Consider the following 13,330-nt stretch of genomic DNA (forward strand, 5'->3'; position numbering starts at 1 on the left):
CCAAGGGGAGCCACAGGCAACCACCCACTGCCCACATCTAAGAAGTCCACCCCACGAGGCCAGGGGAACCGCCTGGAGAACGGCCGTTTTGTTTTGACTGTAATTACAGGTTATATACTCTTCTCCCAAGCCTTCCTCCCACACCTAGTCACTCTGGCTGACAAGTGACTATATCACAAACTGGTAATGGAAAAAAAATGAAGACACGCCTGTGACAGTTACCAAAAAGGATGGTATGAAGGCACGCTAAATTTTGGTTGTATCACTTCTCTTTGATTTTGGTAAAATATAGAAGAATAAAGGCTGGCACAGTGCTGATTTGACTGAAGAATGTAATAAAATAAATTGAAGGAAAAAAGAAAAAAGTAGTAGAGAGATAAAGAATAGGAAAATACACGAAAATTATGAATAGAAGTCATTTTAAAAAAAGGAAAATATTCTACAACTGATGAAGAAAGTTTTAATTTCTTTTCACATTAAACATTGTTTACCACAATCAGCTAACAGAAATTATTATAACATTGGTCAAGATGACATAAAACTAAGGATAAATGTTTGTTATAAGAAAACCTCATTTAATGTGAATGACGATGTTAGATATTATTTTTCATGAGAGGATAAGATACAACTTATCTTGAAGAGAAAGCAAATAATTCAGATCAATGAGACATGCCGAGGTTTCAATAAAGAAGAAAAGCTTTGCCTTGTCCAGAACACTTAACCAAGTCTAGGGTAATTTAGGTGAAAGAGGTGAGCGAGACAGCCCGCCCCGGGCAGGGTCACAGCTGGGACGCACTATTTACAGGGCTGGGGCTCGGCAGCGCCGCCTGGGGAAGGAGCTGCGACTTCTGGCAGAGGGGCCTCCAACAGGAGCCGTGGATGCGGTGTCAGACTGTAACCACCAGGCAGTCCACGGAGCTGCTGTGAAGGGAGAGCTGACGTATACATATTAAGGCATCTAAATTTTTGGTGTTTTCAGTATATAATTTTACTGCTTTTTATTCTTTTTTTCATTTTGCATAACAATGATATTAGGTATTAAATGACAATTCTTTCTCTACTAATGAACCAGTTTCTCCATTTTGCAAACTCTAAATTGAGGTCTTGTGAAAGGGAAATTTATAATGTGGGAACACACAGAAAAATAGACTGAAAACCAATAGAAAATATCTTTAACTATCATAAAAATTCAATCATAATTAACTGATAGTCTTTAACTTTGGAAAGACAGAAGAGTAATTAGAATTAAAATAGGTATTAAAAATAATTACCAGTAGTTTGCTTTACAAAAGAAGAATAGAGCCATAAATGGCTTAATTGCCCAATTAAGTAACTACCAGAATCTTTTTTAGTCAACACTAACAGAATTCACATTTGAGCTAGTCAACAAAGCATATAAATATTTAACATCTCTTGAATATAACATTTTAGTGATAACAGAGACTACTAATTCTATCCATTGTTGTCACTGTGCACAAATTAACCAGGTTAAATATCAAAGATACATTGTGAATACTCCCGAAACTAACAATAGAATATGAATTAAACAAATTTTTAAAAGATTCAGAAATAAAAGTAAAAAACAATTTTAACACGGATGAGACAGTGCTTAAACAATTATCGACCTAATCAAGACCTTTAAAATTACTGCCGAAATGCACTACAATGTTTTCTTTAATTTTGTTTACAGAAAGAATCTATAAGTACAAGTTGCAGAAAGAAAATGTTTAGTGCTATTTACATTCATTTTAAAACTCTGGTCTATACAAATTTAATTCTGATCAGTATGAACAATATTTTCGTAGATCTACTGCATATAAAGCCTTTTCATCAGAGCATGAACAATGAATAAAACAACCTGATTACCTTGAAAGAATTTACATGTAATGTTTGTAAGGGTCATGGACGCTTATTTAAGTACAGAACATAATGTCAGCCTGCAACTTCATTTTTATAAAGGCTAAAGTTATTTATATGGAATATTATTCTCTATACTACTTGCCAATCTATATTTAAGTTCTATAGTTAGGTATTTCATAAGTTTTTTTATTAAATATATTCTACACATATTTGTAATTTCATCCAGGAAGAATTTCTTCCTAGTGAAAAAATATAAATCTTTTATATTTTTACAGGTTTAGATGAAACTAGCTCATGCTTTAGTGCTGTGCAAATTGTGTTTAGCATATCGATTTTTAAATTATTGGTACAAAACAAAAGAATGGCATCTTTAATCATGTATGCCTTCAAAAATCAGCTTTCGATTTTAATACAATTGCAAGCACTAATACCAAATGCAAACTACATAAAGAAACAAAATCAGTTACTATGGAGAATTTTTTAATTTTAAGAATTCATCTGAACCCTCTAATGAGTAAATGTGACACTGGACACAGTTACTGATGAGCGGTAATCATGGAAAAATTCAACTTGCTGATATTCAAACATACACACTTGATCAGTAAATGAGGTTTTCTAACATTTCTGCACAACAATGAAGTCTATGAGTGACTGGAATTGACCCCTCCCACATTAAGGCTCGGAACGCACCCTCCTCGCTCGCTCGTTGTGCTGTGTGACAAGCACTCAGGTACTGCAGACGGAAGAGTGCGTGTGTTAAAGGAAAAACAACTCGTGTCATCAGCCCTCTGCTGAGTGTTTCAACAACAGGCACATTTTGTTTTCTCATTTGTTGCAGTGAAAATGGTCACACTCAGGTTAGTATTCTGTGCCAGTGCAGCCACCATGGCTGACTTTGGTAGAATTCACCCAACATTTTAGATTCTTTTCCATTTTTTCCTCTCCAGTTGGCCCAGTAATTAACTTCATTAATTGCTGAGTGTTTTCCAGTGTGGAATTGTATATATCATTATTTCTAGGTACCATAAATCATGTTATAAATTCTGCCGATGAAAAAATAATGTCAATCTTTTTTAGTGCAAACTGTATTTGGAACACTTTATCTGTTAGTTCTGGTGATGAAAATTTTTGTGGCAGCAAAATGGTTTCTGCTATGAAAGATAACTTGTTAATTCTTCCCCTGGAGATTGACTGCATTCAAAAACCAATATATTTTAAAACTGCTCAACATAACCAAAAATACTAGAAATAAAAATCATAGTGAAAAATGTTCTTGGTTCTTTTTCCTTTTATGAGCAAAGATGACAGTGTTCAAGTGGTAATTCCGTCCTATGGTCTACACGCAGACTCTTCCTAAAGGTTTCTGAAGCAATGCGGGGTCTCTTCTGTCCCCGCAGCATGACAGACAAAGACATCACAGCACACTCACAAACCGCATTTACAGGATGACGCAACAGTTACTCTCTCCAGTCTTTTCCCGGTTCCTCTGACCTAGGGAAAATGAAGAGAAGTCTCGTTTACAAAAATGCCCAAATTGGAGGTGTGGGGGGGAGGGGGGACCTAAAAGAGGAACCCAAGCATAATAAGAAATGTTTTTTTTTAATGTTTGCATTTTTTAAATTAAAAAGCAATAATAAATGCTCTTTTAATTTTAGACTGTTTCCAAAATGTCTCGTTATTTACTTAACAAGCTCTATTCATAAACTATGAAAACTTCCTTTCCCTCAGAAGGTCCAAGAAAAACGGAGCCGTTCTTGAACGCCTGTCTCTGTGGCTCAAGTGAGCGCTTTCCCAGCGCAGGGCTTACCTTGAGAGTTTGGCTCTGGCAACGTTTCTCTGGCCACCAAATGCATCACTGTTGTCTTGCCAAAAGGAAGTTTTAACGCTACGTGAAAAGTAGAAGACAATTCGTTACGTACACGTTAACCTATTGAAATCACTAACCAGAATTGAAAGCATTTAAGAAATTGATTGCTTTTTGTCTGACTTCCTCAAGAGAGCGAACTTCTTACCAGATGGAGCATCTCTTACAAAATGAAATTAGGTTAATATTATCAGAAACAATTTTTACAATTCAGAAATCATTCTTCCCAGTTATGGCCACTAGCTTGACATATTTTTTTTTTAAGGAAGGCAACAAGAGAAAATACATAATTGGTTAATATTGGAGATCATCTTTAGATAAGAAAAGAAAAGGAAGCAAAAAAAATTTTTTAAAAGAACACTTTTTCTGGATTAGGGAAAAGTTTAGATTAAGAGACATTTGTTTCTAATATGTCACCTAATAACTTTACTGCACCAAACAGGCTACTATAATGTAGAAGAAGGACAAACAATTTTAAATATTTATTCTCAACCTTGTATACTTCCATTAGGAAATAATTTCTTTAAAAGCTTACTTTAAAAGAATCACTATCTTGGCATTATTAATAATCACTGTTTTCTAATCAAGTTTTTCTCATTCGTAAATAATACAAATTTTACTATGAAATATTTCAGATATAGAATATAATACACACCCATGTATTCATGAACCACTTAAGCAAACACAGACATCAAGTTTCACAGTGAATCGCTTTGCTACTCTGCATAAAATCAGAAGCAGCCGGTATATCGAACTTCCGGAGTTATCTCCATAGTTGTGGTTTTAGTTCCTTCTCTAATGACAAACTTAAGGCTTGAGACCACTACTCTGCAAGTCTGACCCTCCTGCTACCTGCTTTTAAATCTTGCTCTACAGGATGATGCTTAACACGTAGATTAAAAAAGATATCTTTAATATTAATAATATTTCATGTAATCAAGGTTAGTCTCCATCTTATTTAAAGGTGGCCGGCCATTATTTGGTCTATTCTCTTATCGTCTGAAGTTCAAATGAAACAAGATGGCCCATAAATACACAACTAGAATGAAAAAAGAGGACGGCCTGTTTTGGATAGTCTCCCCTGCCTGATTTAACGTTAAAATGCAAACAAGAGTTTGTATTACCAAACCCTTCACTAAATGTTTTGGGAAAGCTGTACTGAATTTAAAATGTACACATACCAAGCTGTGTATCACTCTCATACTAGCTTCTTGACTCTAGTAAGCCAGATCTGGGTTAAAAATTGCCTCTCTGCTACTTACCAACTGTGACATGGGTTGTGAGCGTGTTATCTCTCCCTCCCTGAGCCCCCGTGTCCTCCACCTAAGACTGGTTCTATCCCCTGCCCCTTAAGCTGCACTGATTAAATGAGATAAGCCAAGGACAGTGCTTCGTGCAGGGCTTGGAACAAAGAGAGCACTCAGAGAATATACTATCACTGTGATCATCGTTACCCATCCTCACTTTGAGACAGCAAGGAAAACAGGTCTCAGAAAACAGGTAAGTGAACTGAGACGTCAGTTTAGAGAAATGTTGGGCAGGCTTGGAAAGCCACTGAGTGGCTTACTGTTTGAAGCGACAAATTTGATTGATGCGGACTATTATTTTTCTTTTCTATTTGAATTTTAACTAGCAACGGTAGATATTGTTACTAACAGCATCAAAGAAGGTGAAGGAAGAGGGATACAAGAACCTAAAATGCTTTCTCTTTCCATCACTGTGGATGCTTCTGCTGTCTACTATGACACTGTACAATATCCAGAACAGGTTCAGCCTCCACATAGAAATCACCCAGATTTCAATTCAGTAGTAGATTGGGAGATGGCGGATGGGGAGAAAGGGCATGCAGAAATCTGCATTTTTAAATAAGTATCCTAGGTGATTCTCATGCCTCCCCCTGAACCATATTTTTGGAAACACTGTTATGGAATGTACTGAAGATCAAACTTGTAGCTGATCTTCTTTATTCTCCAATTAGTAAGGCTGTTATCACAACTTTTCTTATAGTAGATTGCAATCTATGTAACTAAAGGTTATATATCAAAAAAGGGGATTCAGGACTATGTTTTAAGAAAACAGATAACAAAAAATTTAAACCTGAAACTTTTTGAACCACAAAATCTCAAGAGTGGCAGAGAATGCCCAGGTCTCCTGGTTTAACCATCCACAGAATGACTGAACCCCACTCATGGCTGTATCCCCACTTCGTATTCACCCACAGCTTGAACGTGACCAATAACAAGGATCTTACTCTCTTCCCATGGTGGTCCATTCTTTCTTTAGGCAGCCTGGCATGTTCAAATATCCTTTCTTGTACTGAACAGAAATCTGTCTGCCTTTGATTTCCAGCTGTGGGTCCCAACTCTAATTCGCAGGGTTATACAGAGCAAGCCTCAAGCCACACAAAGCAAGCCTAAGCCTTCCACGCCAGCCGTTCAAATGTGAGGAGAGAGCTATGACCCTGTGTGCTGTCTCCTCTATGGTCCACATGCAAGGACACAGGAAGATGAAAAAGAAAAACTGTGACCAAAAAAATAAATAGCTGAATGTTATTCAACCTTTATCAAACACCCAGATATACTGATCAACTTGAAAGGCCTAAGTTAAACTCCTATGCTATCGTCTAAATCACTAAGGCCAGAGATGGTTCATTTTGTTTTTGAAAAGACTGACAGCAACACTGAATGACAATAACAACAAGTCAATCTGTTACTTAATCAAAAACACATTCCAAAAAAAAATACTGGTAAAAATTTATACTTTAAAGGGAATGAATCAATAGGTTTGATTTTAAGACAAATTTCATGATATTTAATATGAAGTTGGAACTTTGGGGCCACAACAGAAAGATAATTAGATTAAGCCGGAGGGAAAGGGCTCCCACAGATCAATACTCAAAGGGAAATGGAGTCTCAAAATTCATTCATGCAGTCAACAGATTAAATTCAGTGAACACTTACTGATCAACATTACAACAGCTTTTGAGAGTCACAGACAATCAAAAAGAGACTGAAACATGGCCCCATCTTAATGAATGTACAATAGAGCCAGGGAGCTAACAGTCAATTCTTATGTCAAGAGTGGGTCCACTTTAGTTAAAAAATTAAAAAGCTTTTTTAGCTATTTAAAAACCTACAAAAGACAAAAAAGCTGTATTTTAAATGGCAGATAATCTCTTAGTAGATAGCAGTACTTTCTGGACCAGTTACAACACTGCCTCATTGGTTATGTGTGAAATTGTATCCTGAAATGCCCCACCTACTTGACATTGTCAGAGTAATCCTCCACTCCAGCCCGCATCACACAGTATTCGAATAGTGGACTTTATCTGTTTCTACTATGTAATACTTGAGCACCTGGATGGAAGAGATTCTGTCTTGTTCAAACTTCTTTCTCCAGTCGTTTAGCACAGTGTTGGCATATAACTAAATATACACTGAATGAATGAATGAAAATATTCCACGTTTAAGGAGAAACAGATTAAATATTTCATTGTTAGGTTTTGAGAAAAAAAGTCTGACTATATTTAAACAAAGATATATTAAAGTGCATCACTTCATTTGCCCACAAATTTCTAATTATTAGGATATATTTGAAATACATGTACTAAAAACAAAACCAGCCCTGCAGATGGTAGGAAACATGCCCCACAGGGGGCACTACCGAGCTTCATTTCTCCAATCATACGTAAAGAGCAGTGATGGCTAACAAGGGGTTTACTATGTGCCAGGCACTGCTTTGAACATATAAACTGATTTGACCCTCCCAACCTAGGAGGCAGGCACTACCGTTAGCCCATTTTACTGATGAGGAACCCGGGACACAAAGCACGTAAGTGACTTGCCCAAGGTTACACAGCAGTGAGTAGTGGAGCTAGGGTGCAACTTGGACATTCTGGTTCTAAACTCTACTCTTTTGATCACTAACGTTACTGTCTCTCTAGCGTCACTCATTTATCTTCATTCTTGCATGACTAGCAATTATATCAGTTAGAGTCAAACTGAAAACATTCTTTCATTATTATACTTGAAAACCAATTACCATAACCTTTCTCTAGTTTGTGGGTCTGGGTTTAACTTAAAAATATCTAAATGGTATTATCCAGAAGTACAATAAAATTACATTTATAAAATAAAAGGTATGGATTCCTACCTCTCATGGGATAAAATTTATTTCACAAGGCAGTAAACACTTATCATAGTGCTAAAATTAAATTTAACAGAAAGTAAAACGTAAAGAAGTAGATGTATCAAAAAATAGGAAGAATTCATGTTGAGTTTGAAATTTTAATTTTTTAGTAAAATCAGATATTAGCATTTAAACCAACAAATGAATAATGCTGCCACAGAGACATTAAATCCCATTATCAAGGTGACTATTACCTCCTAATGTGACATTTCCATGCAGAAATCTTCCTTGATAAATAAGTCGTAGAATATTTGGACTGCTGACCTGCTCTTCTTCCCAGTCTGAAAAGAACCAGTGAACTTGTTAGGTATATTTCAACACAAAATTAAGATATTACTGCATTGTTCTAAAAATTCAGATGCAGGGGCCAGCCCCATGGCTGAGTGGTTAAGTTCGCACGCTCTGCTTCGGTGGCCCAGGGTTTCACCAGTTTGAATCCTGGGCGTGGACGTGGCACCGCTCATCAAGCCATGCTGAGGTGGCGTCCCACATACCACAACTAGAAGGACCTACAACTTAAAAAACAAAAACACATAACTATGTACCAGGGGGTTTGGGGAGAAAAAGGAAAAAATAAAATCTTAAAAAAAAAAAATTCAGATCCAAATCAGATAGAACTCATCAAAGAGGACACTTGGAGCTTCCTAATACTTGAAACAGTCACTACTCATGCGATTGCGGCAGCCTTGGGTCTTGCTAGTTCTTCTCATTAAATAGAACAACTGCAGAAAGGCACGTTCTTCCTACTTAAAGAACACTAAAACGTGCCAAAATAGAGTCCTAAAGTTTAAAATTAAAACAAATGAGTAGGAAAAATCTAATCCTAGGTAAAGAGAAATGTCATTTAAAAATTAATTTCAATTACCAGTAATTAATAGAGAATACTATAATGTTCCAAATATCTGTACCTGTTAAAATATATATTTGAGGCTAGAAACAACAGGTTTAACAAAGATTTTTGAAAGAATTAATATATTGATATAGAGAATAACAAAAGAACTCTACCTCAGTAAAATTGGAGAACAAAAATTTAAAAAAGAGAATAACAAAAAAAATTAACAGTGCTTAATTTGGATGTTGATTTATTACTTTATTGTCTTTTTGAAGCCAATTGGTAAACATTATAGAAGGCAAAACTTTAGTTTGCTTTACCCAAAATACCAGAAGAAACTCGAAAAATAACTTATATTAGAAGGTATTATACAAATATGAAAGCTAGGAAAGTGCACAAAGAAAATCAAACGACAAACTGGTGGATAGGATGGGTAACAGAATATTTCACTTCAGCGTACCACTTACGTTATAGTAAAACATAGACACCACTCTTAAATAATGGTTTAAGGACACTGGTAGGGTATGGGATGATTTTCACTAGCTTGTAAACATCACAAGTTAAGCTCTGATTTTGATCAAGATTTGAGAATTCCACCATCATCTTTCTCAAGAATTTCAGTATGATGTGTTTATTTCCTATGGAAGCTCCTATAATCAGGAGATGATAACTGTCAACACAAAAACTAGTTTAAAATAGCCTAAAGAGTAAGTGATAGAAGAGAAAGGAGGTAAGTAGAGAAATTTTCCCTTTGCCATTTTTTTGAGTGTTCCAAATGATGAATACAAATTTGAGAAAACCAGTGCTTCTGAGTGACTCAGCACAATGGAAATCGGTATAGAAGAAAGGAACCTCAGTCATTTCTCCCGCTCCCACTGCCCTCTCCGCCAGCCCCTTTGTGCCTTTTCTCCTGTCCCTCTTTGCTCCTCCTGGCCTGCCTTTGCTGCCTTCTTGACTCTAGCGCTCTCAGGTCCCTCGTCTAGAAGAAAGATCAAACAAGCCTCCAACGCTTTAGTATGGGTTATACTTTGAATTCATCGCACACAAAATTATTGTTTACTAGAATATTTCTGGTCAAGATGTAAGATGTTGCAGAGATACAAAGACAAATGACAGTAATTATCTCATTCACAGGAAAAAAAATTCTAGAAATATTTGTTTTTTTGAGATGTAGAAGCTTGACGCCACGTATTTCTTTATCTTATACCAAGTGCCATGATTTCCACGCATTTCATTGGTTAATACGCCATCTCCCTTGCCCTCTCAGAGGAGCTGAGATTGAGACCCGTGGAACAATGCTTGAAGGAGGAACTTTAGCTATTCCTCCTTCAAGTCACATATATTTAGCAGGTTATTTTTGGACCTCTGACCCAGTAACAGCTATGTGTCTGACTATTCCACCTATTAACAATATTCCACTAAACTGTACAAGAAAAGGAAAAGTAATTCCTTCCAAAAATATACTACACAAAGTATCTTTTCTACTGATTTAATATTTACTACACTTTTATTAGCACCAACAAATATTTACATTTGCTGACCTTTAGTGCATCATGCGATACAATGTAGAACTAGATTTCTAATTTAAATATTTTTCATAAAATAAAAATTACATTATTTATTTTTATTCCCTGCATTGTCTAAAATTGCTGAGTAGAACTGGAAACCTGAGGAAAGACTGGGTTCAAAAACTTTTTTGTGAAAATAAGAAACACAGGGTTGTTGATACAATCCATTTCCAATATTGGTAGGTGGTTCACTCATTTAGGAAACTACTTATGGCAAAGACCTGCAATTGAGTCTTACCTTTGTTTACCATTAATTAGGATACTTTAAGGAATTAAAACTAATTTTAATATTTAAGATAAACAATTATGAAGGTAAAAGTATTTCTTTCATCACATTATAATGCTGCCCAAATAAAATAAATTTTTGAGAGGGATTACCCCTTTTTGTCTTGTGTATCTTTTCTACAATATATTGGATTGTCAAAGCTATCTGGACACTCCTCTCTCCGTCAAAATCACAAAAGTAACCTTTTATATCACACTTAGTATATCACTACTAGACAGGTATTTAAAAATGCTTTTCAGGGGGCTGGCCCTGTGGCCAAGTGGTTAAGTTCACACACTCCGCTTCGGTGGCCTGGGGTTTGCTTAGTTCAGATCCTGGGTGCAGATCTACACATCGCTCACCAAGCCATGCTGAGACGGCATCCCACATAGAAGAACTAGAGTGACCTACAACTAGCATATACAACTATGTGCTGGGGCTTTGGGGAGAAAAACAAAAAAAGAGGAAGATTGGCAACAGATGTTAGCTCAGGGCCAATCTTCCTCACCAAAAAGCATAAAAAAAGGGGAATGCTTTTCATACTGATAGTTATCTATCCTGTCTAGCTATGAAGAAAATCCAATAAGCAGGGAGCCCAAGTTTAGTCTACTTCAGCTTTTCTGAAATTCCTTCTTACCTATAACTTCTAGCTTCAGTCCCTCCCTGATTTAGGACCTAGCATTGACTTGTCCTTTGGTTACCAATAGGAAGAAAAATCCAGTCATTTGAAAGTATTTGTCTAAATCATTGTTTCTTAAACTCAGGTCTATGAATCCACAAAGACACGTTCTTAGGGTCTGAAGGTCCTCTTCAAGAATTATTAAATTGTGTTTTCAATTTAATAACCTGGAAAAGATTATCTAGATAATTCAAATAATCACCTTACAACCAAGTACAGCCTCAGGATTTCAGTGCCCAAGTACGCCTTTAAGTGTATGACTGTAATGGTGCCAAGCAGCACTTCTTTAACTGTCAAGAGGCTAAGGAGCAAAGAACAGAGGTTGACTTACTACATACACAGCGCATTCTTGCTAAGTGAAGGCTGAATAACAATCTGGTGTGCTGTGTGAATGAAGGGTTTTATGGTGAATCTGCAGATAACTGGGTCCTCACACAGCAAGCAGGAGCACGGGCACGCCAAATCAGCATTACCATATTCATGCTGCAAGCACTGAGTTGGTTTTAGCAAAAATCTATCATCTGGCACATTAACATTGTTCATTTTAACCTTATGGGTTTTAGAGTTACATTTGCATATTCTTTGTAGATCTGTTTTAGTTTTATGGTTGTATACAAGTTAATAAGGACATAGTTTTAATTGGGTTTTATGTTTCTATCTTTAAAAATAATGTTATAATAAAAATAATTTAAGTCAGCAGCAGGCAATCTACAAGAAATTTCTTCTTCTAAAGAGTTCCATATCTTATTTAAGGTTGAGAAACACTAATCTAATTGATTCATTTTGTATACACTGTGTTCTTTGTTGAAACAAGTCCTTTAAAAGTCCAAACTGCTTTGGCTAGTGAAATTAAGTGAAATCAGCTGAAACAGTCATATCACTATGGTACATGCCATAAAAAGGGTCAAGATGATTTGAGGAAAGTTCAAAGAAAGAACGTAAGCAAAAGACTCACTTTAGCATGGCAAGACAGAGTCTTATTACACAGCAAAGAAGCAGAGAAAGGAAGGAATACACACGCACACGCCAACATTTTGTTCCTCAGGGATACTGGCTTGAAAATGCAAAGTATAAACAGATTTTATACCTTCTTGACCTTGTAGTAGGTTCAGAGAACACATGAAGTCACTTGAATTAGAAATTAACTTTGTGTCAAACTCAATTTTAAATAGGCTATGTATAGAATAGACCAAAGAGAATGCATTATAATTTGTTAAACATAGTTTTTCTTTTATTTGTGTTTTGGTATCAATAGCTTTACTGGTATGAAAGTGTGAGAGAGTGTGTGTGTGTATGAGTTAGTAACCTTTTGTTTTTCTTTTAAAAAATAATTTTCATTTACATGAAAACAGTTCTAAGGCAAAGACAGGGACTTTTCATACTGGCTTCTTTACTATTTTACAGTGAGGCTGAAGGGCAAAATCTAGGCAGCCCCTGTATAAGCCTTATACCCTCAATTATTTGTTTGTTCTTCTATATTTTATATGTTTATAACTTTTTCAAAATGTTTGTCAAACAAGGTAGGGCGCAAAGAATTAACATTACTCATTCTCAAGAGAAAAACACCACTCACCCATTGGCCAGTTGTCATACACATGCTTTGCAATGTCAGAAGCAGAATCATTAGGAGAAAACAGGAACTCTTTTGTTTTCCCGCTTACCAAGATGAGGCGCAAATTTATCTGAAAGAAGACAACGATTCTTTTAATATAAACCTTGAAATTTTTAAAGTAAAAAAATGACATAAGTTTTTTATTTCAATCACATTCTAAATTATTACTAATGCCATTTTCTGGTTTTTATTTACCTAAATTCTGTAAAGATTTGTTTGAAGAATGAGATTTTGGTAAAAGATTTTATTTCCATTATTTAATAAATATGTAGGGGGAACAGATATATTTTGCCCCATATAAATATTTGCCATAATAAATGAATAAAGGAAACCGAACTTCTTTATGCTTTGAAATTGAACTGCTCCAACAATGCTCACAACTGGACTTCTACGGGTTGTCACTATTACTATAGAAGACATATTTTACCTTGAAAAACTAATAAAAGTGTGACCATGCAGATC

General features: G+C 35.8%; 1 protein-coding gene across 1 annotated transcript in view; it reads right to left on the reverse strand.

Moving 5' to 3' along the window:
- Window positions 1-446: 446 nt before the first annotated feature.
- The window catches only part of UBL3 (ubiquitin like 3), a 74,578-nt gene continuing 61,694 nt past the window's right edge, over window positions 447-13,330 (reverse strand). The window contains exons 2-5 of the mRNA XM_014843847.3: window positions 12,830-12,938; window positions 8,107-8,193; window positions 3,668-3,745; window positions 447-3,351 (exon numbers count right to left, since the gene is read on the reverse strand). Coding sequence (XP_014699333.1) covers window positions 3,299-3,351; window positions 3,668-3,745; window positions 8,107-8,193; window positions 12,830-12,938 — 327 coding nt within the window. The 3' untranslated portion in view covers window positions 447-3,298. The remainder of the gene's footprint in view (window positions 3,352-3,667; window positions 3,746-8,106; window positions 8,194-12,829; window positions 12,939-13,330) is intronic.

Source organism: Equus asinus, chromosome 11 (genome assembly GCF_041296235.1).
Source record: "Equus asinus isolate D_3611 breed Donkey chromosome 11, EquAss-T2T_v2, whole genome shotgun sequence".
Classification (NCBI taxonomy): Eukaryota; Metazoa; Chordata; class Mammalia; order Perissodactyla; family Equidae; genus Equus; species Equus asinus.